Here is a 23,179-nt window from a genome sequence, read left to right on the forward strand (position 1 = left end):
TGAAGTGGCGTGTAGTAAAGCCACACTTTCGAATGTTTTGGTGGCCAGTCAGCAGGCAAATCTGTCAGCCCTGTCATATACACCGTGCTCAACTTCATCGCACCACAGACTGTGTGGGTTGTAGCTTTTGCTACAGGCATGTGAGCCCCACACATACCATTGTGAGAGTTTGCTTGGCTGCACACACACAGTGACAGGGCTAGCTGCAAGCATCACATGGGAAGCGTAACTTAATTATATTAACAGGTTGTAGGTTTGAGTTTGTGATTTTTTAGCCAATGCTGCTGCATAAAAACATCAACCAGGCTGATGCTAACCTAACTGCTGGCCAAACAGAGAAGGTCTGGAGATGGCAGCAACAGAAAGTTTGCTGATCTGGCAGGGAGTTGGGACAGTCCAAGATCAGACACCCGTTGCAAAAACAAAAAATTGAACACAGACATAATTTGGCTGGAGACATTTTGATACTTTTTGGCACTGGGGTATTTTGGACAATACTTAAAGTATATTCAGGACCGCCTTTGTTACTTCTTTGGCAAACACTCTGGTTAGCAGGAATTTACAGCACATACAGTTTGTCACTTGGTTGAATTATCTGCTAAATTATATTTTTCACTTTCTCTTTGTCCAGTTTAAGCCGCACGCCTCCTGCTACTACCCCCACCTGTGTGAAATGATGCAGTTTGACCTGATCCCCGAGCTGCGGGCCGTCCTCAGGCGCTTTTTCCTGCGCATCGGCTTCGTCTTCCACATCGCTGCACCAGAGATGGCGTCTGTCCGAACTCCCACATCCTAGAGTGAAAAGGTGCAAGGTCAGGGGGAGGGGACGAATGGAGAAATGGAGAAGACATTGATGAGTAGATTGCAGATGGACGAATAAGAGACGTTCCGCCTCTTTTGGACTGGATGACAAAGACTGTAGCTTTTCTGTCTCAGTTCAGGAGTCTGCATTAAAGTGTTCTGCTTTTCTACTCAGCTCGTAGAAAAGTCTTCACCCTGTCCTTTTTCCCGTCTCTTCTCTCGGGGATGAACAGCACTGTGACCAGCACTCTCTGCTGACTGTTGTCCTTCATCGTCCCCCCTGACTCTCATCTCAAACTGTAATGACAAGAAAAGAACTGTAAACAAATAATTTATTGATATTGTACCTGATTTTGATGGGTTTGTTTTTTTTTTTTTTAAATACTTTAAAAAAAAAAAGAAAGTCTATGCTGAAAGCAAATGAACGAAACCATTGAATTGGAAGACGTTTGCCCTTTGCGAAAATCTCTTTCGGCCACCTGTGCCTGATAGGAAATGATGACACCCATCAGTGTCGCCCATATGGTGAGTTTGGTGATCTACTTAAAATAATTTGTAATATCTCATGTTTAGACACCCATCGCAAAGCATCATTTGTCACTTTATTGTTTTTGTTTCCTCTTTTGTGTGTGTTGTTCGGTAGCAGGCTTAAAAAAAAAAAAAAAAAGACAAACTCAGCTGCGGGTGAAAATCAACACTATCAGTGACCTAATGTTTGTGACGCACCGTTCTGTCATCTTTATAATTCCTTGCCTGTCAAAGAGATTTTACTTATTTATTTTTGCTCACTTGCTTTAATTTGTTTTATGATTGTTTTTTCAGGATAATCGCTGGTTTACAATGAAAGTTTGGTTGAAAGACATGTTATGTCCTTCTGTCATGCATTCCTTTGTGTGTGTGTTGACCCAGTAAGCCTTACAACTGAAGGACTTATAGGAGTCAACTCCTCATGGCTTTAAAGTCACAACTGGCTCATAAAACCCTCCGCTAATCCATCAGCTGGCCCTACAAGGTGACGGAGTCGCTGTCTATTTCCCACTCTATTTTGCCTACCTGTTGCAGAGAGTTTTCTCACGTATTAACACCACGCAGCAGGTCAACGTGGATGTTTGGAACGCCCATCAGTGTTGTGTCGCATTCAGCAGTTCAACCACAGAAAAGGTTCAGGAACGGAAACCAAAACTGGCATCTACAGAGGCACTGGAGTCTCTGCATCCTGGATCCATCCTGGTTTATTCCATGCCTTTTTTTTTTTTTTTAAAAAAAAAAGAAGGATGTATGTAATTATTTAAAGTGCATTTAAATATTTTTTGAGAAGCATTCCTTCCCTTGCAACTATGGATGTCTACTTTTCTTCCCTAAAGCTAGGGAATATATAAATATATATATATATACACAGAAAAAGAGAAAACGCAGACTGTAAAGTTTTCAATGTAAGATACATAGAAATGAAAGTGCTATATGGTTCTATACATAATATTGTGATGTAATCTTCCAAACATTTGGTGAAGTAATCAATAAACCCAAATTCTGATCCACGCCAGCGAGTATTGACTCAGTTTGAAAGGGCGGTAGAGCGTTCTCACACAGCGGCACCTGCAGATTTTTTTTCATAGGGGTGGCCAGATATGGCCAAGTGGCACCGAAACTAAAAGCCAGAATTGAATATCAGAAATTCTATAATGTTGTTGTAGTATATATGCAAGTTGAAAACTGTCATTCTAGAGTTAAAGAGTAGTTTAAATCCTAACCACTTTTTTTCCAGTTTAAAAGCAATATGTATAGGTTTTTAGTAGTGTTGACATTTGAGTGCAAAGTATCAACCCTTAGGGACTGTTTGGCGTATTTTACACGCTTTTCATTCTTCATTTTTTGATAATATTGGCTGTGTTAATTCATATGGCATAACTTTTGACAAGATAGTGTGTTTTTGTTTAATCTTGGAAATTGCCAGGTCAGCTCCTACAATAAGTCGAAAATACACTGTGTAAGCAAAATTGTTACATTCAGACTGTTAAGTGCAAATATGTGCCATATGAACCCATTCAAACTGACATTTTTGATCCCACAGCCATCAAAGCACAAAAACATGCATTGGATTATTTCTGGGTGTCATTCTGGGCTTTTGCCTTGGGATTTTTAAGTTTTACTTCTTTTTTTTTTTTTTTAACCATATTTGCCATATGGAGAAAATACATGCTATATCCATTAGGTGCACTGTTACAGTCAGTGTTGCAGCAAACCATTGACATTTCCCAGGCTGTAAAGATAAAAAAAATCTACTTTGTGTGTAGTATATTGAAAATAATTATGTTTTTTGTGTTTCTTCATCTAAAAACATATTGGCATCGTGACAAAAACATGGCCCTTAGAGGGTTAAAATTCTGAAAATTAATGAATATTTGATATTTATGATTAGGACCCATGTTGGTTAAAAAAATGAACTCAATGGAAGCAAAAAATTCTTTTAATGTATAATGTTTATATGACCTGAGTTTGGAAGGTGCATTTTGTGCATTGAGTGGTATGAGCGTGAGTATTTGAAATTAATGTTAACCCAGCTGTGTAACCCAGACTGTGGTAGTGAAAAAAACCCTACTACTGAAAATAATTAATATTTTATTTTGTGTGTTTTTTTGGGTTATTTATATAATCTTAAAACACGGTGGCATCATGACAAAAACTTGGCATTTAAAGGGTTTAAATTCTGAAAATTAATAGATATTTGCTTTTTATGCTTAGGACTGATGGTTCAAAAAATGAACCCAATGAAATTAAAAAACATTAATGTATAACATTTTATTATTATTATTATTATTATTATTATTATTATCATTGTTATCATTATTATGTGTAATATTGAAGCAGGTTCTTTAGTTAGTTTGGTTGTGGCAGTTGGAGGTGTGAAGAGTCGTCCCCAGTGTTTCCACATAAAGACGTCCACAGGGTGTCACTGTGCTCAAACTGGTGCTCGGCCTGAAAGGTTTTACATTTTGGGGTAACAAAGGTTACCATGGAGACCTCTCACATCCTTTGTTTTAGCAGGTAAAGCGGAAGGCTACCTGACAGCTGCTACATGGAGCCCTGTGAAGGAAAACGCCATGTTATATAATCCTGAGTCAGACACTGAACGTGAGGAGAGCGCGCGCAACTATCAAGTTCGATAACTGTCGCCCCAACGGACACAAACTAGCTCACTTAGCCAGTTAGCGCTAACGCTAGCGGGGACTTCACCGCTGCGAGCCGGTCCAGCTAGCCCTCATAGGCAGTCAGGAGGTGACAGTAAATACCCGTGGATGTATTATAGGGAAGTCAATAAATGCCTCTCTCTGCATGTGTTGCATTTTCTTCAGGTGAAGCTGTCATCTACCTGAGTAGACTGAACAGCGGAAGACTTTATGGGCAGAAATATGTGTCATTAGAGATTGAAGTTGAATTTTAGAGAACTGATTTTTAATTACATATTTTGAAACTGAATTAGGGGGAAAATGAATTCGAATCATGTAATATGAAATTCAATAAATCATGATTCAAACATTTTTTTTAAATGTGATTCAAATTCATTTCAGCAAGGGAAAAAAAATTGAAAATGAAAATGAATTTGAATCACATAATTTAAAAATAATTTGAATCAAAGAAATTTGAATCACATGCTTTGAAACTGAGTTTAAAATAAAATTGAAATGTGATTCAAATCCATTTCAGTGAGGAAAAAAATTAAATTTGAATCACATCATTTGAAAATGAAGTTTAATCAAATCATTTTTAATTACATGATTTGAAATTGATTTAAAAAATGAATCACATAATTTGAAAACGAATTTTAACTAAACGACTTTAAGTCACATGACTTGAAACTGACTTTAAAAAAAGAAATATGATTCAAATTCATTTTAATTAGGAAATATGACTTTGAATCACGTCATTTGAAAATGAATTTAAAATATTGATTTGTATCAATTTTGATTTGATTTTCCCTAATTCAATTTCAAATATGCAATTCAAATTCCGTTTCCTACAATTCACATTCAGTTTGTACAGGGACACATACCTCTTGCCCATAGCAGGCTGGCACGGAGTTACGCAGAGAGCGTAGCTGTGGGCGGATCTGTGGCAGCCAGTAGCTGGCTGGGAGATCTCCATCGGCGACGTTAGCCAGACGGGCTAGCAATGACGGATAGGATTACTCCTGCCGGGGTCTGGATTGTGAGCCACCAGACATGATTTTATGGAGACCACCCTACAAGTAAGAGTTTTTACTCAAGTTACGAATGTAATTGTAGGGACTGTGGCGGTTTTGTCGGTGAAATAATGAGAGAAAGACAGGCAGAAAGGGTGGGTTTTCCTCTGTGAATGCAGCTACTTAGAGGAAGGAGGTCGACAGATTTTGAAGAATGCGTAAGCATCATTTTGTTTCCTGCTAGCTTTTCTCGTCAAATATCATCCTGTTTGATGCTAACTGCTCAGTGCTAGTAAATGATTTCGCCTCTTTGAATACACTTTTCTGGGTTTACGAATGAGCGGCTACAGCAGGACTGTGTGTATGACAGTGACAGCCATCTTCAGCAGCCTACATGTTCAGTAGCTGCCTACAGTATGGTTAGTAAAGGCGGAGCTGTGTGTGTGTGTGTGTGTGTGTGTGTGTGTGTGTGTGTGTGTGTGTGTGTTTAATTCTCTGCTGAAGAATTAGGTTTGAAATGATTGCCGGTGTGGTGGAGTCTGTTTGGAGCTGGAGCACAGGGTGGTGTCGCAGAGTGGCATTTTCTGCCTTGTGATTAAAGGTCTTTGCCCACTGTTTATGACAGCAGTGGAGTGGCCTGTGCTGCCTTCAGGGACTCCTACCAAACACGTTCATCCGTCGGGAAAATTCAGTTTTTAACCCTTTAAAACCTGGAGCCACACCACTTTCCTTGTGCTGTTTCAGACTCCCAGAAGTATCTAAACCTTTGAAGTCTGAGCAAATTGTTGTGATTTCCTTGAAAAGCATGGGGAAATGCGATGAGTAACTTGGTAATAAATGTTTTATACAAATGAAATCTAAAAAAGATAGCTACAGAAAATAATTTTTTTTAAAAAGGCGAAAAATTATCCAAGTAAAAAAAGAAAAGAAAAAGCCCGGTAAAATCAGTATGTATAATTGTCTTTATTACATATTTGAAATTATTTTACCAAATGGGTAATTTCTGTGTTTGTTAGTTTATTTTGTAATAATAAAAATTGTATATTTTTTTCCACAATTATAATATCATCATTTTATAACAGGCCTTAACTTGAAAATTGTAGTATGCACAGATAAATATCACTGCAAGTATGCCAATTAAAAAACAAGAAAACAACAACAAAAAAAATACAACCAAATGAGCACAGATAAAATAAATTAAACTAAACTAAACTAAAATAAAACGTTTACCTTCAAAACATTTTTAAAAGGTTTTTTTGTACTGGGTTTTTAAACTTTCTTTCTTTCTTTCTTTCTTTCTTTCTTTTTTAACTAATTTTCAGCTTATTGTCTTGTACTTTTTTCTTGAAGGTTATTTCTTTATTCGTTGCGTACTGCCGTCTTCCCGTGTGTTTGAGAGAAACCAAGCCAATTTGGCAAGGTCTAAGTACTCGGAAATATCACAATGGGTAGTGAACAAAGCAGCAATACATACGATATATCAATTATACTGCAGTGACAAAAAAGTCTGGAAATGAGTGCGTCAGTCCTGTCACTTTCTATTTTAATAACTGTCGTAACAAAATAAGCTTTTTCAGATAAAAAGTGAACAATGATCACTATATTTTCGCCCCGGGTTATATTTCTAGATGTATTACATGTGTAGCTAATTCTGGGTTTTAGTGCCAGCGTGTTGTTCACGACGCGATCGTGATCCAGATTTTCAGACATCTGTGAAGGCGTCGTGTTACGTAATAGCGGAGGGCTGGGCATGCACGGAGCGGAGGGGGGAGTCGTAGGAGGATGCGTGCAAATACACACCAACTCCCGCACACAAAGTGGCTTTCTTACATTCTTGGATTTTGACAGCTTTTGTACACACGCACTGACTGACAGAGTCGGGACATTTTGACAAGAAGGAAAACGCGGAAACGAAGCGAGGATTACTCTGTTTTGTTTACCACTGCTGGTAAGACGCTCGGCTTCATATCTTATATTTAGTGTTCACATCAGAGATTTGAAATGTGAATTAGTGTTAAATCTGGACATGGAAACACAGATTCGGCCTCGCACGAGTCGCACGCGCGGCCCCGCAGAGGCAGCACAGTCTCGCGGACATCCTCTAATTGGTTTTTATGTGTAAGCTCCAGTCCAGATTCCAGCGTAATAAACCCAGCGATCACTTTGCTTTAGTTAATATTTGAGCCATTGTCATTCCAAAATGTTGCATTCAGGTGCAACATTTGGCTGCGACTCGCTGCTGTTCCTGTAGGAGCTGTGTGGTGTTTACATCAGGGCTGGACTATTAAAACCCGAGCCACGTGCTGCTGGTAGCTGGGGACCATGTGGCCGTTGTAAACACTGCTGCCTTGTGGGTCTTTATGTGCTCTAAAAGGCTTCTTTCTGTTTCTTTGACTACAAATTATGTCAGAAAAAGTGCCCTGAACGTGTGTTTGTAAGAAGTTTTTTGGGGGCTCGATGAAACCGCAGCAGTTAACTGGTTTGGCCAGGAGCCAGCATAGAGACTGTGTCGGGCTTCCATTGTGCTGAGGAGTAGAGTAGTTTATGTATTATGTAATGTCAGCAGCATTATTTACACGGAGCTCTCCGTCCAGCCGCCCCATACACTAATTTTTAAGTTATGACACTTATCAGCTGCCAAGTCAAAATTGTTACAGGAAAGGTCAGTTTCCCACATGATAAACAGGACAGTGTTTGGGATCACCAGCAGGTCATGTTCCTCACACACCTTTTTTTGACGCCTGTATGCACTAGTTAACCCTTGGAAAGCTGAGCAAATGAGCTTGATTTCATTCAGAAAAATAAAAAAGGGCAAAGAGCAAAATAACAAGAAATGACCCCAGAATTAACAAGAATTTAGTTCAAAGTTAAGAGAAAATAACCCCGAAAAAAAGCATTTAAAATTTTTTTTTTTTTTTTTAAAAAGTGCAAGATACAAGGAGTTAAAATAGTAATTATTATGAATTTCCTTCTGTAGCATAATTTTAACTATATAATTTTAGTTTGGTCATTCTGGTCTGGACATTTTCCTCCTAGTTTTTTGATAATTTCTTCATGATTTTAATTTCTTAATCTCTTGCATTTTTTTGAGAAATTTCTTGTGAAATCGCTAACTGCCTTTTCACCCTTGTTTTTGAAAGAGAATTTGCTCACATTTCAGAGGTTTAAATGCCTGTGAAAGGTGTCTGAATGTTGTCCAAAAAAAAAAGAAAGTAGATCCATGCTTCAAAGGGTTAATGGGATAGTGACAGCAGAAGATGAGGGAATGGCTTTGTCAGTCGCTCTGTCAGATTTTCTTTTGTTTGAATGAGAGAACTTATTGAAATTTATTTCAAATGTAAAAAAAGGAAAGAATTAACATATAGACATCCAACAACATACAGACATATCAGAAAAGAAGAAGGAAGAAGTGCAAACTTATTAAATCCCACCCCTTCTCCATCAGTTATTGAAAAATAATTGACCCGCTTCCATTTTTTATATAGATTGAATTTTCTATAACTATATATATCTATATGTAAAGACATTTATGTTGCACAGAAAAAGAGGAAGATATACAAAAGGGAAATAATATTAAAAAATAGAACAAAATAAATAATTATACAGTAATCCCTGTAAACACCCATGTACCTCCATGAAAATCATATCCTTCCTTGTACATCTTTTTAATTTGGTTCATGTTTGAACATTGCTTGAATTCTATCTTCAAACTATTCCATAATTGTCAGGGATATGAGCCTGCTTAAACTCAGTGTACTGGCTGCAGGATATTGACATAATATCTTTAATTAAGAACCTTTTTGTTCTACATCATCGTGCAGGAAACAACCATTACACAATGGTTGTTTCCTCCATAGTGATCATTAACTAAAGCTAAAATTAGTGCAAAAATAACTTATTAATAACTATATCACTGGGTTCAAAGGCAGAATATTTTAGACAGTGTGAGAAGGCAGGCAGGAGGATTGTCGACGGACACAAATTGCATTTATCTGCTAATTAATATGCGTGCACTCTGTTTCTTTTCCAACATATGAATCAGGTCTGAAACTAGCATTTTTTCTCTTTTGTGATTAATATACATATTATTTTCTTAAGCCATCATTCTGTCAAAAACATTTAGAAAATTAAAACAAATAAATAAATAGTAATAAAAATGCAAGTCATGATTTTCCACATATCCAGGAGATATACTCTGATTGTTTGTTTTATTTGACCAGCACTTTAAACCCAAAGACACCCAGTTTACGATCATATATGCAGTCATATATGTTTCAGCTTGGGGTTTGGGGGTCGTCTTAATAACTGATGTGATTTGATTTTCTGCCAATCGATCAAGCAATTAAGTGACTAATCACTGCAACCCTAATCTACTCTCCAACCACATCACCACACCGAAGGAAGTGTGCATCTACTCATCACTGAGCTGAGCTGTACAGTTTGCTAGCTCAGTGGTGCTAGGTGAGTGAGCAGTAGATGCATGCTTCCTTCTGCGTGGAGTTGAAGAAAATAGTTCCTTTATGAAAGTGCTCGCAACAAGTTCTGTAGATTATCCTGAGTAACAGGATCATGATTTTTGTTTCTGATGATTTTTTTAAATGTATCTTTTGGCGCTTTGACCACCACAAGCCGAGTGCCATCTAGTTCCAAATACTGAAGAGAAGGCAGACATCTCTATGGTTGATATCTCCAACACTCTGCAACTCACACCAAAACTATCTGGACTGATAAACAGCACTACATGTAAGAGGAAAAATATGCATTTTTTATTTTAAGGGCGAACTGTCCCTTTAACCTTTTTTTTTAAACCATCATAACACTTGTTTTTCAGCAGCTACATGCATTATAATGCTTTTACATGTGAACAGGAGTAGTAAAACAGTTATTTTATTTACATGATCAACAGGGGAGTTCTCATATTTGTACACTCACACGCACAAATTATGCTTTACACAAAGCACTTGCTCAACCTGAATTTGACTCATGAAAGAGTGCAATCAAGGGTTAATCCCTGTATGTCACTGTTAACACCAGACTGCAATCGTAGTACGTGCATCAAAGCTAAACACACACAGTCTCTCAGGATATTGTAAAATATGTTTGCTAAGAGAGTTTCCGACTCTTGAGTTCATTCAGAGTTGACTGCATGATGCTCACTGGAAAGTCAATGTTATTATAAGCAAAGCAGATTAACGCTTATGGATTCTTTTGTTTGATCATGGAAATGTAACGCAGCAACTCATTACGTATGTAGTTAGGTAAAGATAAGAGTACTAGCGGTGGCAGCAAACATCTGCTGTAAGGTTATAGTAAGCCTTTAATTCATGTTGTATTGCAGAAACTGCTTTATATAATGTCAGACTACAGCTAAAGGGATATTAAAAAAAAAGTCAACATCATTGTAAGTGTGCTTTACTGAGAATATTTTCACCGCTTTACCTCCCGTCAGACAGCCCGTTCCAACGGGAAAACTGTTTAACGGTGTTAGTCCCCCATCGATACTCTCACCAAAGCCACCAGACTCCAGTGACAGAAACAGTCATTTTAGCTCTTGGAGCAAAGGAGCTGCTGGTCTACAGCTGCTTCGATCACTTTGTGGGTTTCTGTTCCCACTTAAAAAAACTGAACTATCCCTTTAAACCCAGAATAGAGGCACTCTCTCTCTCTCTCTCTCTCTCTCTCTCTCTCTCTCTTTTTCTTACTTTTTATCAATAGTTTTGAAAGCAGTAAATTCAGTGACCAGTATAAACATTTACGAATGAAAATAATGATACAAGTAGGTACTAACCAGACAGACACAAATAAAATAAAATAAAATAAAATAAAATAAGATAAAATAAAATAAAATAAAATAAAAATTAAACACAAGTATGAACGCTTACAGGGGTTTTCCTAAATAGTTATATAATAAAGCTGAAGATTTGCATGAATTAATAGTTGTGATTATTTTTTTGTTACATGTCTTTAAGTCTGATACTGTTTTAAAATATATATATATGATTTATGAATGTAAAATTTATTTAGAATAATGAGCACATTAATTATGAACTGAAAATTCTTTTAGAAATTTGGATTTTTGAATAATGGTAATATATTGGCTTCTTTGAGTGAAATGTTCTTGCCAAAATGTCTTTGGAGAATTAACTGAAACGCAGTCCAGAAGATCGTCACATGTTCACATTAAAAAAATAGGTATTCTGGTGTTTTTACATACAGAATGGAAGCAGTGATGTAAGGCCAGCTCTGATAATGAGTGTTAATTAATTCAGACCAGCTTCCATCGCTGTAATGAGCTAATGACTTGTCGGGTTCTGGATACATTTAGGGAAAGTTGTGTGGAGATTCAAGGGCATGCTCGAGTGTGACAGTATGCAGATCAGCGTGTATGTAGCAGAGAGCCTGCTGAGACAAACAAGGTGCCTAAACGCTCTGTCTGAGGGTCGGAGGTCACTGATTAGGAGAAGGCGACTGTCTGCGTGGCTCCTCAAGCCAGACTGTGTCCTTCTGATCTCTCCTCACCTAAACCTCGCCCCCCTCACACCACCTCCTCCCTTTGTCTCACTCGCTGTCTCTCGTCCTCCCTCTGTCACACACACACTCGCTCTACTTTTGTCTCATTAATATTATTGCCATCTGCTCCATATGTAACAGGCCAATTAGAGAGATGCACTTTGACCCTACCTGTCCACATTTAATTTGAAAGTCTACAGCCATCCTCTGCACACTCTTCCTCCCTCACACACACACACGTATAACCGCAGCGTGCTTATAGGCTATCCAGACTTTGACCTTTCATTGTTGTCTCCCTGCAGGGCCTGAGCTGATTTGTCAGCCTTGTGTAGGTTTGGTTTTCACCCCCCGAGTGTCCTCTGGATATCAGCTGACCATGGTGGTCTGAGCAGGGGAAAGCCTGGCACGGTGTTTATTCACTCTGACACGGCAAGGCTTGACCAAGAGAGGAGCAGGAGAGGAGACGGACCGGCGCAAAGAGAAAAAGCATATTTAAACACAAAATGTCTCAAAACAGAGAACTGGTGGTTTTCTACATAAACTATAAACTCTCCCAGAGAAACTATCCTCTCAACCACATGGGACTCATAGAGCCTACAAACAGGACTGACGGGGGGGAGGAAGGGTTGGGCGAGGAGCAGCGGGTAGCGACGCACCCCAATGGGACTTTTAACGGTATGAGTCTCGGGACCCCGCCGGCATCCCCGCTGCGGCAGCAACAGTTGCCGTCGACGACGAGCCTGGACGCGGTGAAAGAGGCGCTCCGGGACTCGGCCAACGAGTTCGAGCTGCGGTACGCCCGCGCCTTCAGCGATCTGCACCACCAGCTGCACATCACGCCGGCCACGGCCTACCAGAGCTTCGAGAACGTGATGGATGAGGTGTTCCGGGACGGAGTCAACTGGGGGCGCATCGTGGGGCTTTTCGCTTTTGGCGGGGCGCTGTGCGTGGAGTGCGTGGAGAAGAGATGAGTCCGCTGGTGGGCAGGATCATAGAGTGGATGACGGTGTACCTGGACAACCACATTCAGCCCTGGATCCAGAGCCAAGGAGGATGGGTGAGTCTCTCACACACCAAAACATACACAGAGAAAAGTGTGTTCAGGTGCTCGTGGTGTGATGTTGTGTGCTTGTGCTGTAAAGCCTCTTTCACACTCTTCAATATTATGAGGTTTTTTAATTTTTTTTTTGAAATGCGTGTGTCCCCTTTGTATCATTCTGTGTCCCCTCTCCCAAATTCTGAGGTTTTTGCAGTTCCATAAAGGCAGCATAGGCAGAGCTTTCAGTGAGTTCTTTGAGGATTCCTATGGTCATGAAATTCCTGGAAAAGTTATAAAATAAAGAAAAAATGTTTCCCAGGCCTGGAAATGGTTTGGAATTAACAGATTGTTTTGGAAAAGTTGAGAATAGACATTGTTTTGGCTACTGTTTAAAATATGATGATAAAAATCCTAAGACATGCCTATCATTACATGTTGTTTGTGGTTGTTATCTACACACTGAGATTTTAAGATTATTCCCGGTGATTCAATCAAATATTCATATTTGAAGTAAAAATGTGTGGGAACTCAATTTTGTTTTCTCTCAGCAGCAGTTTGTGACTCCAGGGGTGGATAATTGATCTGTTGATTTGTTCAGAGCTGATCAGATCATATTGATGAATGAGAGGAGCAGCTGTTGTGAGTGAATACAAACTTTTTGACTTGACAGAATAAACGGCTGTCTTTCACGTTCAGTTGTGCCTGAGCCTCTACTGCTCCGTCTGTGCCCAGAGTACACTCTGCACTCTTCGAGTGTGGTGCAGTGCATAACCCAAGGGTATATATATTTTCAACAGAGCACCTAATAAATTATCTAGCTGCAAGAATAGAAAATCCATTTGTGGTTTCAGATGTGTTAGTCATTGTGAGCTGCCATAAATAAATGACTGTGTGGGGAAACCCTGAATTATATGGCTAAGGTAAGCTGAGGTCGCCTAAATGGAAAACGTCTATGTTGACACTTTTTCTCCACATCACTGGCAGCAACACAGGAGAAAAGCGGTCACCTGGAAAACAAGTAAGGTCCTTATTTTTCGAACTAGTTCTGGAAAGCGCGCATGGATGGTCATTGCTTTTGTTGATATGATAGCAGTTTTGTTGTGTGTGCCGTTTCATGTGTGACTCTGTTTGTATCCACCTGGCTTGACCTCCAGCGACACTCTGTTATTGGTGATGAGTTGTCTCTCGCTGGAGAGAGAAAATCCAGAGCACTGTTTTTATTCTACATGTTTAGACTTATCTTACACAGATGGGGCCAGATAAGCCAGCTCGCTAACATTTCAACTGTATCAGCCTCCGTGCGATTGTGACATGGCAGAGGGGTGGGGTCGACTCTGCGGCCAGCGGGGGAATAAAGACTTCAGATTAGATAGAACAGAGAGGACCAAGATAACAGGCAGCACTCTCAAGGTATAAAAAAACCCCATCTGTGCTTTAAACGTTAAAAACAGAATGTTTGTGTGGTCAGCAGCTGGTTCAGCTGTTCTCTAATTGATCAGCAGCACGGGGCTCAATGAGCTGAATCGAAGTGGGAGCTTAACAGGCTACATCAGGGCTTTGTAGCTCTCTGCAGCCCGGCCGCCTGGGGATCGAAGTTCTCTCATCACAGGGTGGGATGAAGTCCAGGGCTTTTACAGATAGCCCTTTGTTTTACTCCGGTCAGTTGATTGGCTCTGTGCTTTGTGCTTTTTTTTTTTCTTTCTTCTTCCACTATCTGTCCATTTTTCCTCCCCTGCCCTGTCCTGTCCTCTCTTCTCTTATGTTCTTCACCAAGCCAGCTGCATGCACATGAAAGCGTGTTTTTTGTGGAAAGCGATGCTGTCCTGGTACTGAGAGTCCCTGTGTTTGTGTGCGTGTGCATGTGTGTGCACATGCGCTCATGAACATCTCCAGGACAGTTAAGGTCAGCTCTTTTCCTTTGTGCCGGCCATTTGATGGTATGAAGGAGAGTGGGCTGAGGGGAGGGGTTGTTTATATCCACTGCAGCGCTGTATAAGTCCAGGTCGGAGGTCGATCCTATGGAAACTGACATCTAGGTGGCTGAGCAGCGTACCTGGAAGAAAATCTCTTTCGGCAGACAGTGACTTTGCTGTTGTTTGTTCAGCAGAGGTAGAATGTATTTATTTAAATGTTGGAAAGGAGAAAACAGAGGAGAGAGGGATAGTCAGGATGAGGTTATGGAAACAGTTTGACAGGATATGATTTATGATAGTAAAGGCGAAAGCTTTGCAACGTATGGATGTTAGCTGTTCCTTTGTTGAAGGGATGCTGTAGCATCTTTCTCAGCAGCTCACAGAGGTCTGTTCTCATAAATACACAAACACTTCACTTCTCTTGTCCATGTTTTTAGCCGCACCAGCAGTGGATCAGCTCCGTTTCAGTGCACCAGTGCACCGCTTAACACTTAATGGCTAGAGCTTGCAAAGTTTTTTTGAATGAAGTTTAATCTGTCAGCCAGCGGCAGCAACCACGCACCTGACAGCTAACAAAACAAACCACAATAGACACGATTACATGGAGCCTACTAAAAAAGCTGATAAATAGATGATAAATATCCAGTTAAGCGTTAGTTTGACTTCAGACTTCAGGGGAAAAGAGTCTCGGGCTGCGTGTCTCTCATGGTCAGTACAAGAGTTGGTAGCCCTGTCAAGTTATTAGATTAATCGTTTTTACCCACGTCACACAGCTGCTCCGTTTATATGCGCTGACGCATGTAAATGGAGCGATGTACAGAAATCTAGTAGATTATGTGGGCCAAAACACTTAATATTTAATATTCTTGTGTTCGACTGGCCCCACCCCACTCCCCGTCTTTGGATTTTATTCGTCTTTATCAACATTTTGTTACAAAAAGTCCTTAAAGCTCCCCCATATATTTTGAAAAACATCAGTTGATTATTATTTTTTGTTGTGATTATTACTTGGCATAATCATATCTAAACAACTGTTAGTCAAGTTAGAGTAGGTACTCTTGCCAACGAAAATAGATCAGCACTGAAGAGGTTGTTGTAATGGTTAATCTAGTGTCTCATCCTGATTACTCATAAATATTTTTACCACCGATGTTATCAGTGCAGTGTAATCAACACATCTCTCATGTGTGGTTGATCTCTATGATCTCATGCGCTTAATATCACCTAGGCACCCACACACACACTCAAACACAGCAACACACGCTGCACGCTGTAGCTGCGCGCTTTAGCTTTGCGCTGTAGCTGAGCGCTGTAGCTGAGCGCTTTAGCTTTGCGCTGTAGCTGTGCGCTGTAGCTGAGCGCTGTAGCTGTAGCTGTGCGCTGTAGCTGAGCGCTGTAGCTGTGCGCTGTAGCTGAGCGCTGTAGCTGTAGCTGAGCGCTGTAGCTGAGCGCTGTAGCTGTGCGCTGTAGCTGTGCGCTGTAGCTGAGCGCTGTAGCTGTGCGCTGTAGCTGTAGCTGAGCGCTGTAGCTGTGCGCTGTAGCTGAGCGCTGTAGCTGTAGCTGAGCGCTGTAGCTGTAGCTGTGCGCTGTAGCTGAGCGCTGTAGCTGAGCGCTGTAGCTGTAGCTGTGCGCTGTAGCTGAGCGCTGTAGCTGTAGCTGCACGCTGTAGCTGTAGCTGTGCGCTGTAGCTGAGCGCTGTAGCTGCGCGCTGTAGCTGCACACTGTAGCTGCATGCTGTAGCTGCACGCTGTAGCTGCATGCTGTAGCTGCACGCTGTAGCTGCACGCTGTAGCTGAGCGCTGTAGCTGCGCGCTGTAGCTGCACACTGTAGCTGCATGCTGTAGCTGCACGCTGTAGCTGCATGCTGTAGCTGAGCGCTGTAGCTGAGCGCTGTAGCTGTAGCTGTGCGCTGTAGCTGAGCGCTGTAGCTGCGCGCTGTAGCTGCACACTGTAGCTGCATGCTGTAGCTGCACGCTGTAGCTGCATGCTGTAGCTGCACGCTGTAGCTGCACGCTGTAGCTGAGCGCTGTAGCTGCGCGCTGTAGCTGCACACTGTAGCTGCATGCTGTAGCTGCACGCTGTAGCTGCATGCTGTAGCTGAGCGCTGTAGCTGAGCGCTGTAGCTGTAGCTGTGCGCTGTAGCTGAGCACTGTAGCTGTAGCTGTAGCTGCACGCTGTAGCTGTAGCTGTGCGCTGTAGCTGCGCGCTGTAGCTGTAGCCGAGCGCTGTAGCTGTGCGCTGTAGCTGAGCGCTGTAGCTGCGCGCTGTAGCTGCACGCTGTAGCTGCATGCTGTAGCTGCACGCTGTAGCTGTGCGCTGTAGCTGAGCGCTGTAGCTGCGCGCTGTAGCTGCACGCTGTAGCTGCATGCTGTAGCTGCACGCTGTAGCTGTGCGCTGTAGCTGGCTTGCATGCCAGCGGAACCTTGACTTGGAGAAGTGAATGACTTCATCTGAAATGCTGAATGGACCGTTACGTTGGAAGTATCCACTGGTACGGTTTCACTTCTCGCTGCTGCCGGATAACATTGTCTTGAGCACATGACACTACCACTTCCTTCCCTTCTTAGCTGGGCATAATTCACTTTTATTCTGTTTTTGATCGCTCAGAGAGAGAACTGGCTTGATATGTGTCCCGTGTTATGTGTTCAGAAGTAGACACACTTGCCTCAAGGGGTTTTCCCAAGCTGTGGTGGCAAAACTAAAATACACAATTCAGTAGGTGGTTTGTCATCACCGTCCTGCCATTTCTTCCCATCACTCTACAGCTTCTCCCCTCTTTGTCACAATATCATTATGATCTCTTTTTTTCTGGGTTCAAAGTCAATCTACACTTCACCTGAAACGTACCAGAGTCTCTGAGTAAACCCACGTGAGACTTTGTTTTTCTTTTTTTTTTCTGTCTTTTATTTCCCTCTTTCTTCCCTCCCTCCCTCCCTCCCCCGAGTCTCCTCACAGGGATGAAGCACGGAGCCCTTGGCAGATGTGGGAACCTGAGTGTAGCTGTGAGGCAGGTGTGCCCTGAGTGTTAGCTGATGAAATATTAGTCTGCTCTAAGCAGCAGCAAGGTCACTTTCACTCACTTGCTCAATCACTCTGTCACCATCTTATTGTTGCTTGCCAAGTCTCTTGTTTGTGTTTGCGTTTGGACGGATTGTGACACAGAAAGCAGAGGAAAAAAATTACAGAAAATGAACAGTTTGTTAGTAGGTGATGGCCCCCGAATATGATATCATAAGGTTACGTAAGTCACAATATGATATTATCACAATACTCAAGTCCTGGGACAATATTATAACGATACTTAAGTTAAGATAAGATATTACAATGATCATTAAGCCATTATATTATTGCAATTAATTTTTTTTTTTTTATTCTGAGTATTGCGATATATTGCAATTTAGTACCTTTTTTTCCAACAACAGCTGCAACATTTGTTTTGATAAAATAAAGTTTTCAGTCTGTTTAGCTCCATATCTTTGGGTTACAGGTTTTGGTCAGTTAAACAGGCTGTTTGAATACATACATCTCGAATATGGGATGTGGGAAATTATAATTGACATTTTTCAATATCTTCTACATTTCTTAAACAAAAATTTAAATAAATTCTACTTACTCTATTTAATATCTAATTCTTAGGGGTTTGAATCATGAGAGGCCCTGCAATATGAATTTATCACGATACCCACGTCACAATATATTATCAAGATACACAAGTCCCAATACAATATTATGATACTTCACTATTGCAATACTTAAGTCATATTATTGTGATTAAAACATGTAGCAATATTCAGAGTATTTAAGGTAGTTAAGTTATTACCTGTTTTTCAGCTATAACTGCAAGTATTATCTAATGAGATACAGTTTTTACTCTATTCATCTCACCTCACTGATTTTTATTGTAGACAGTTGTATCAATACGACTGATACAGCAATCGATTTTATTCTTCTAATAGCCTACCAAAAGTTCAATTTGTATTTGTAATGTTAATAAATTGTTAAATAAAAAAATTGCCACTTGACATTTCTGTATCGATATATTGCCACGTAAAAAATATTGCGATGCTATGCTGTATCGATACCCCCCCCCCCCCCCCCCCCCAACTTTTTTCCACTTATTCTGCCTATTTACATGGTTTTTCAGTACAGAACTTAAAGAAGAAAAAGTGCAACAGCCTTTTGAACTGGTGAAATAGTGGAGGTGACAGTTAAATATTGAAAAGTGAAAGGTGTTTTTCACAACAGAGCAAAACCCCCGCTGTCAGAAAAACTGATAGAGGCTCAGCCTAAATGATCCCGCCGGAGCTTATTTTGCAGCCTCCACTGTCCGGGATGCTGAGATATTTGATATGAGCTCGGGATGCGAGATAAATACGCTCAGCCAGATTCTCCCTCCACAGCTCATGGTGTTAAAAGAAGCGCAGGAGTAAAGCCATATATTGTCAGATAATAAACCTTGGCAGGCAGCAGAGGTAGAGACAGTACCATCGACCTAATAATGCTGTTTCCAGCAGAGCAGGCGATGGCAGTGATTACTCAGTGGAGATTGAGCCGCCTCCGGGTGGGGGTACGGGGTTATTACCAATTATAGATGAATAATATCTCAACCTGCTACTAGGGGAAACAATGTTTTTTTTCCCTCTGACAGACTAATAAAGGCTAAACTCATTTAGAAGAACCACACTGCCACGGTCTGGAGATGCTTGGCTGGAGCTAGATGGGGGCGAGGGGCACGGGGAGGGGGTTCCAGTAGAGAAACGAGGGAAAAAAAACAGACCATTATCCCAGTTGTTCTGCTTTGTGCTGTCGACGGTCTCTGTAAGGTCAAAGAAAAGTTAACTACAAGAAAAATGTCCTCAAGCGGTCAAGTCTGTCTATATGGCCTATTTATCTTGGCCTTTTTTTCTCACCTCTGCTACTTATGGCTATATACAGTACATGTTATTTTGCACTTAAATAATAAGTTGTATAAGTAAGCTGACATTCTATATTTTTCTTAGCGTCAAAAAAATCTCAAGAAAAGAGAAGCACTAATGAACTCATCCTATTGTCTGTGTATCACAGCCTGATATATCTTCACTATAGCTCCATTGTTTTCCAAAAACTATTAAAAAGACATCAGCGAGCCACACTGTGTCATTACATGGCATGCTCCTTCTATATTGTGATATATAAAATATCACAATAACAATATGACGTGATACATAAACATTTAATACGGTGTACTCTGTTCTTTCTGCTTCTGTCCATAAACTGCTAAAATATGACACATTGCTTGTTGAATTAAAAAATACATGTTTTTTTTCCCTTAATTGAACATTGAACTGAACCCAAAAGGCACCAATAATTAAAAAAAGAACACATGATTTGTATTGATATCCTCCTTTTTATTTACTAGAAAAAAAAATCCCTGAATGCAATATTGCAGACTTGTGTGATATGTATCACAATGACAATAAAAAAAAAAAAAAAACATCAAGAATTGATTTTTTTTGTCCGGCCCTTAGAGCTGGGTCGATTTTTATATAATAATAATAATAATAATAATAATAATATTTTTATTTTATTTTTATTATTTTATTTTTACTGGTCTGGTCCAGTGTACAAGTTTGACTTTAAGCAAAACAGCATTTGAAATTGACTTTCTGCACATCTAAAAAGTAGCCTACATCAGCAGTCTGTGCAAACAGCATTATGGCGCTACTACTAATACTTGCAGTTACAGTGTAAAAAAAGGTAATAACTGGCAATATATCACAATACTCAGAATACTGCAACATGTTTTAACTGTAATAACGTGACTTAAGCCTAACATCTCTCTGTTTCTGCCTTTTCATGGGATAGGTTGACAAAACTAGAGATACACAACATGAGGCAGGGTTCCATTGACCCTCAAATTGTGCAAATTGAAATTGCGAACATAAAATACATACATATAATATAAATATGTCAGTTTTGAAAAAACTCACACTTGCATGAGGTGGTAGTTCAGGCAACTTGAGAAAGCCATATTTTGCAAAACTGCAGTAGAAACACTTTTTTTCTATTTTACAGGTCACTTGTACAAAAAAGAGTCACATGACATTCTAAAAACATGGCATGGTATGTGTGGACGGCGGAAGAGAGACTGAGATCATAAGCCCTCCTACGTGGCCTCTCCCATGTCAGGGGAGGCTCGCCTTTCCATTATCTCTCACTTAACATGCCTTTGATTTTATATAATGACGGCTAGTGCGGTGGCTGCAATAGACATAAAGCTGCTAATGTTATCGCCAAAGGAGAAGTCGCATAACTTCACTCAATAGAAATGCAGTTGTGTTGCAATTGTTTTTTATCGAAATTTCGAAAATAAAGTTTTGTGCAAATCTGTAATGGAAGGCCACCTAGTGTGACAAAAACAGCGTGTTTATCTGTGATTGTGAATGTGTGCAGGTCGGCTGTGCCGTAAAATGGGTTAGACACTGAGGCTGTAATTAAAGGCCCATGGAGGGCGACTCCATTGACTTGTTTTGACAAGGAAAACACCTGAGCTTCCTTTGTGCCATTCTCCTTGACAGACTTATTTTCTTTCTCTCTCTCTCTCTCCATCTCTCCCCCTCTCTCCCTCTCCCTCTCCTCCTCTCTTGCTGTAATTAACATGCACATAAGATAGGCAGTTAGATCCACAGAGTCGTCTGTCAGACTACCCTACCGGAGAAGAGAAGGAAATCTCCCCCTTGGGACCTATCCAGCCCGCCTCCATCTCTCTCTCTTTCTCTCGCACTCTCTCTTTTCGTCTCAAACCCGCCCCCCTCCCTTCATCCTCTGTACATCACCCCCTCTGCTTGTCCCTCCACCTCCTCTGTACACACCCCTCCCACTGCCACTGATCGATTTCCGACCCTTATTTTTCTGTCTTCCTCCTTCCCCCTCCTCTTCTATTCATCATTTTTGAGCTCTTTTTTTCACCCTTGTCTGCCCTTCCTCCCCTCTCCCTCCTCCTCCTCTACGTCCATCCATCTCTCGTCCACCTTGCAGACCGCAGTAGCTACACATATTACAGAGCAGACATGCTACCACACGCCTCGTCAATCTGGCCGTTAACCCCTCGCACCCGTGTTCCACTGCTTTTTCACGTTTGTCAGTTTGTTTACCCAAAACACACACTGCCTGTTATTGATTCCCTCCGACTTGATCCCTGCTCAATACCCCCGCACCTCCACCCCCACCTGTGCAGCTGCCACCATCCCTTCATCTTTCCCTTCATCCCACTTCTCCATCCCATCCTCCTCCTCTTCCCTTTATCGCTAATGACTCATGTGTGGCTAATTAGGAGATGTTTTTATTTTTTTAACCTCTCTGGGTTTCTATTCGAGGACAGTGTTTTGCTCGTGGAGGAAAGTTTCCATGCACTGATTGTATGTTTGTATGTAATCACACATGTGGCGCGGGCTGTTGTTGTGGAATACATTTGAGCGTTTTATTGTATGGTGGCACGCTGCAGAGGGGAGGGGACGGCGGTGCCGAGTCAGACTGGTCATGTGACTCTCTCAAACAAAGGACCTGTGGCCACATACACACACGCAGGAATTTGCCTTGCTGGCTTTTTTGGTTTTGCCCACAGGTGTGTCGTCGCTGAAAAAGGACGCCACAGATCCAGAAGCGACTTTGTCATTGTGTCACTCTTTAACTTTGGACACACAGAACACACACACACACACACACACACACACACAGAACACACACAGACAATGCTCCTGAAAAGCTTTTTGCATTGGATCAATGGCGGCCACTTTTGTTCGAGTGCCGTCAATAAACGCCTCTGCGCGGTGGGCGGTTCTATGCAGATTGATCTCTGAATGTTTTCGGATGAATGTAGCTGCTCAGCCATAGATGTTGTTTTCGTATGCATCGGTTTAAGCTCACGCATTAGTTTTTCATGATCTGTGAGATCTGGCGTGTGTGTGTGTGTGTGTGTGTGCGTGTGCGTGTAATCAGTGTTGTGTATCATAGTCACAGCTTGAAAATAGCAGCTAACAGATTGTGTGATTCAGTTGCCTCCAGCTCCATGACGAGAACATTGGGGACATGTCACATGTTTTTAGGTGGGCTTTGGTCGTGTTTATGTGAGGACGTGAAGATATAGACCCTCCTGTTTGCCTTTAAGGAGAGGGACGGGCCAAGCCATTCCTGTGTGCGTGCAGGAGGCAGTTATACGCTCACATGTGAGGAAACTGGGCTGTACCATTCCTGCACGATGGTTCATTCTGCCTTTTGCCCTATTTTAGATGTGACAAACAAATGCAACAGAACTTAACATGTGGATAGATTTTAGAGAAAATTTGCACTTTATGAGTTTTTAAGGAGCACTGTGTAAGATTTAGGGGGATTTAGTGATGAGGACTGCAGATTGCAACCAGCTTAAACTTCTCAGAATTCTTTCAGTGTTCACTGTTGAGGAGGTTTTGGTCAGAGGCCAAATTATATGCAAAGGTCTCTACCTCTTCACCCCCCCCAAAAAAATATTTAATTTGATTTGAAGTGGTAAAAAAAAAATGAATTAAGGTGTTTCACTTTAGAAATCGGTGTTTCATAACTCCTGGTCACGAAATTCTTAGAATGACAAAGTTTTCTAAGAAATTTCCCTTAAAGTTCAGTAAATCCTGGCAAAGATAAGTTATTCACAAATCATCTTAAAGAGAGTGCTTAAGGTGAAATACTGTTAGCAGTGGAGATGAGGACTTTCAGGAGACTAAA

General features: G+C 41.0%; 2 protein-coding genes across 2 annotated transcripts in view; both read left to right on the forward strand.

The window, feature by feature from the left end:
• The window catches only part of arfgef2 (ADP-ribosylation factor guanine nucleotide-exchange factor 2 (brefeldin A-inhibited)), a 42,743-nt gene extending 40,403 nt beyond the window's left edge, over positions 1-2,340 (forward strand). Inside the window, exon 39 of the mRNA XM_042491265.1 lies at positions 632-2,340. Coding sequence (XP_042347199.1) covers positions 632-796 — 165 coding nt within the window. The 3' untranslated portion in view covers positions 797-2,340. The remainder of the gene's footprint in view (positions 1-631) is intronic.
• Positions 2,341-4,929: 2,589 nt separating this feature from the next.
• The window catches only part of bcl2l1 (BCL2 like 1), a 40,058-nt gene continuing 21,808 nt past the window's right edge, over positions 4,930-23,179 (forward strand). Inside the window, 3 exon segments of the mRNA XM_042491541.1 lie at positions 4,930-5,047; positions 11,794-12,451; positions 12,454-12,548. Of these exon segments, the coding sequence (XP_042347475.1) occupies positions 11,995-12,451; positions 12,454-12,548 (552 nt within the window). The 5' untranslated portion in view covers positions 4,930-5,047; positions 11,794-11,994.

This window comes from Plectropomus leopardus, chromosome 8 (assembly GCF_008729295.1).
Source record: "Plectropomus leopardus isolate mb chromosome 8, YSFRI_Pleo_2.0, whole genome shotgun sequence".
NCBI lineage: Eukaryota > Metazoa > Chordata > Actinopteri > Perciformes > Serranidae > Plectropomus > Plectropomus leopardus.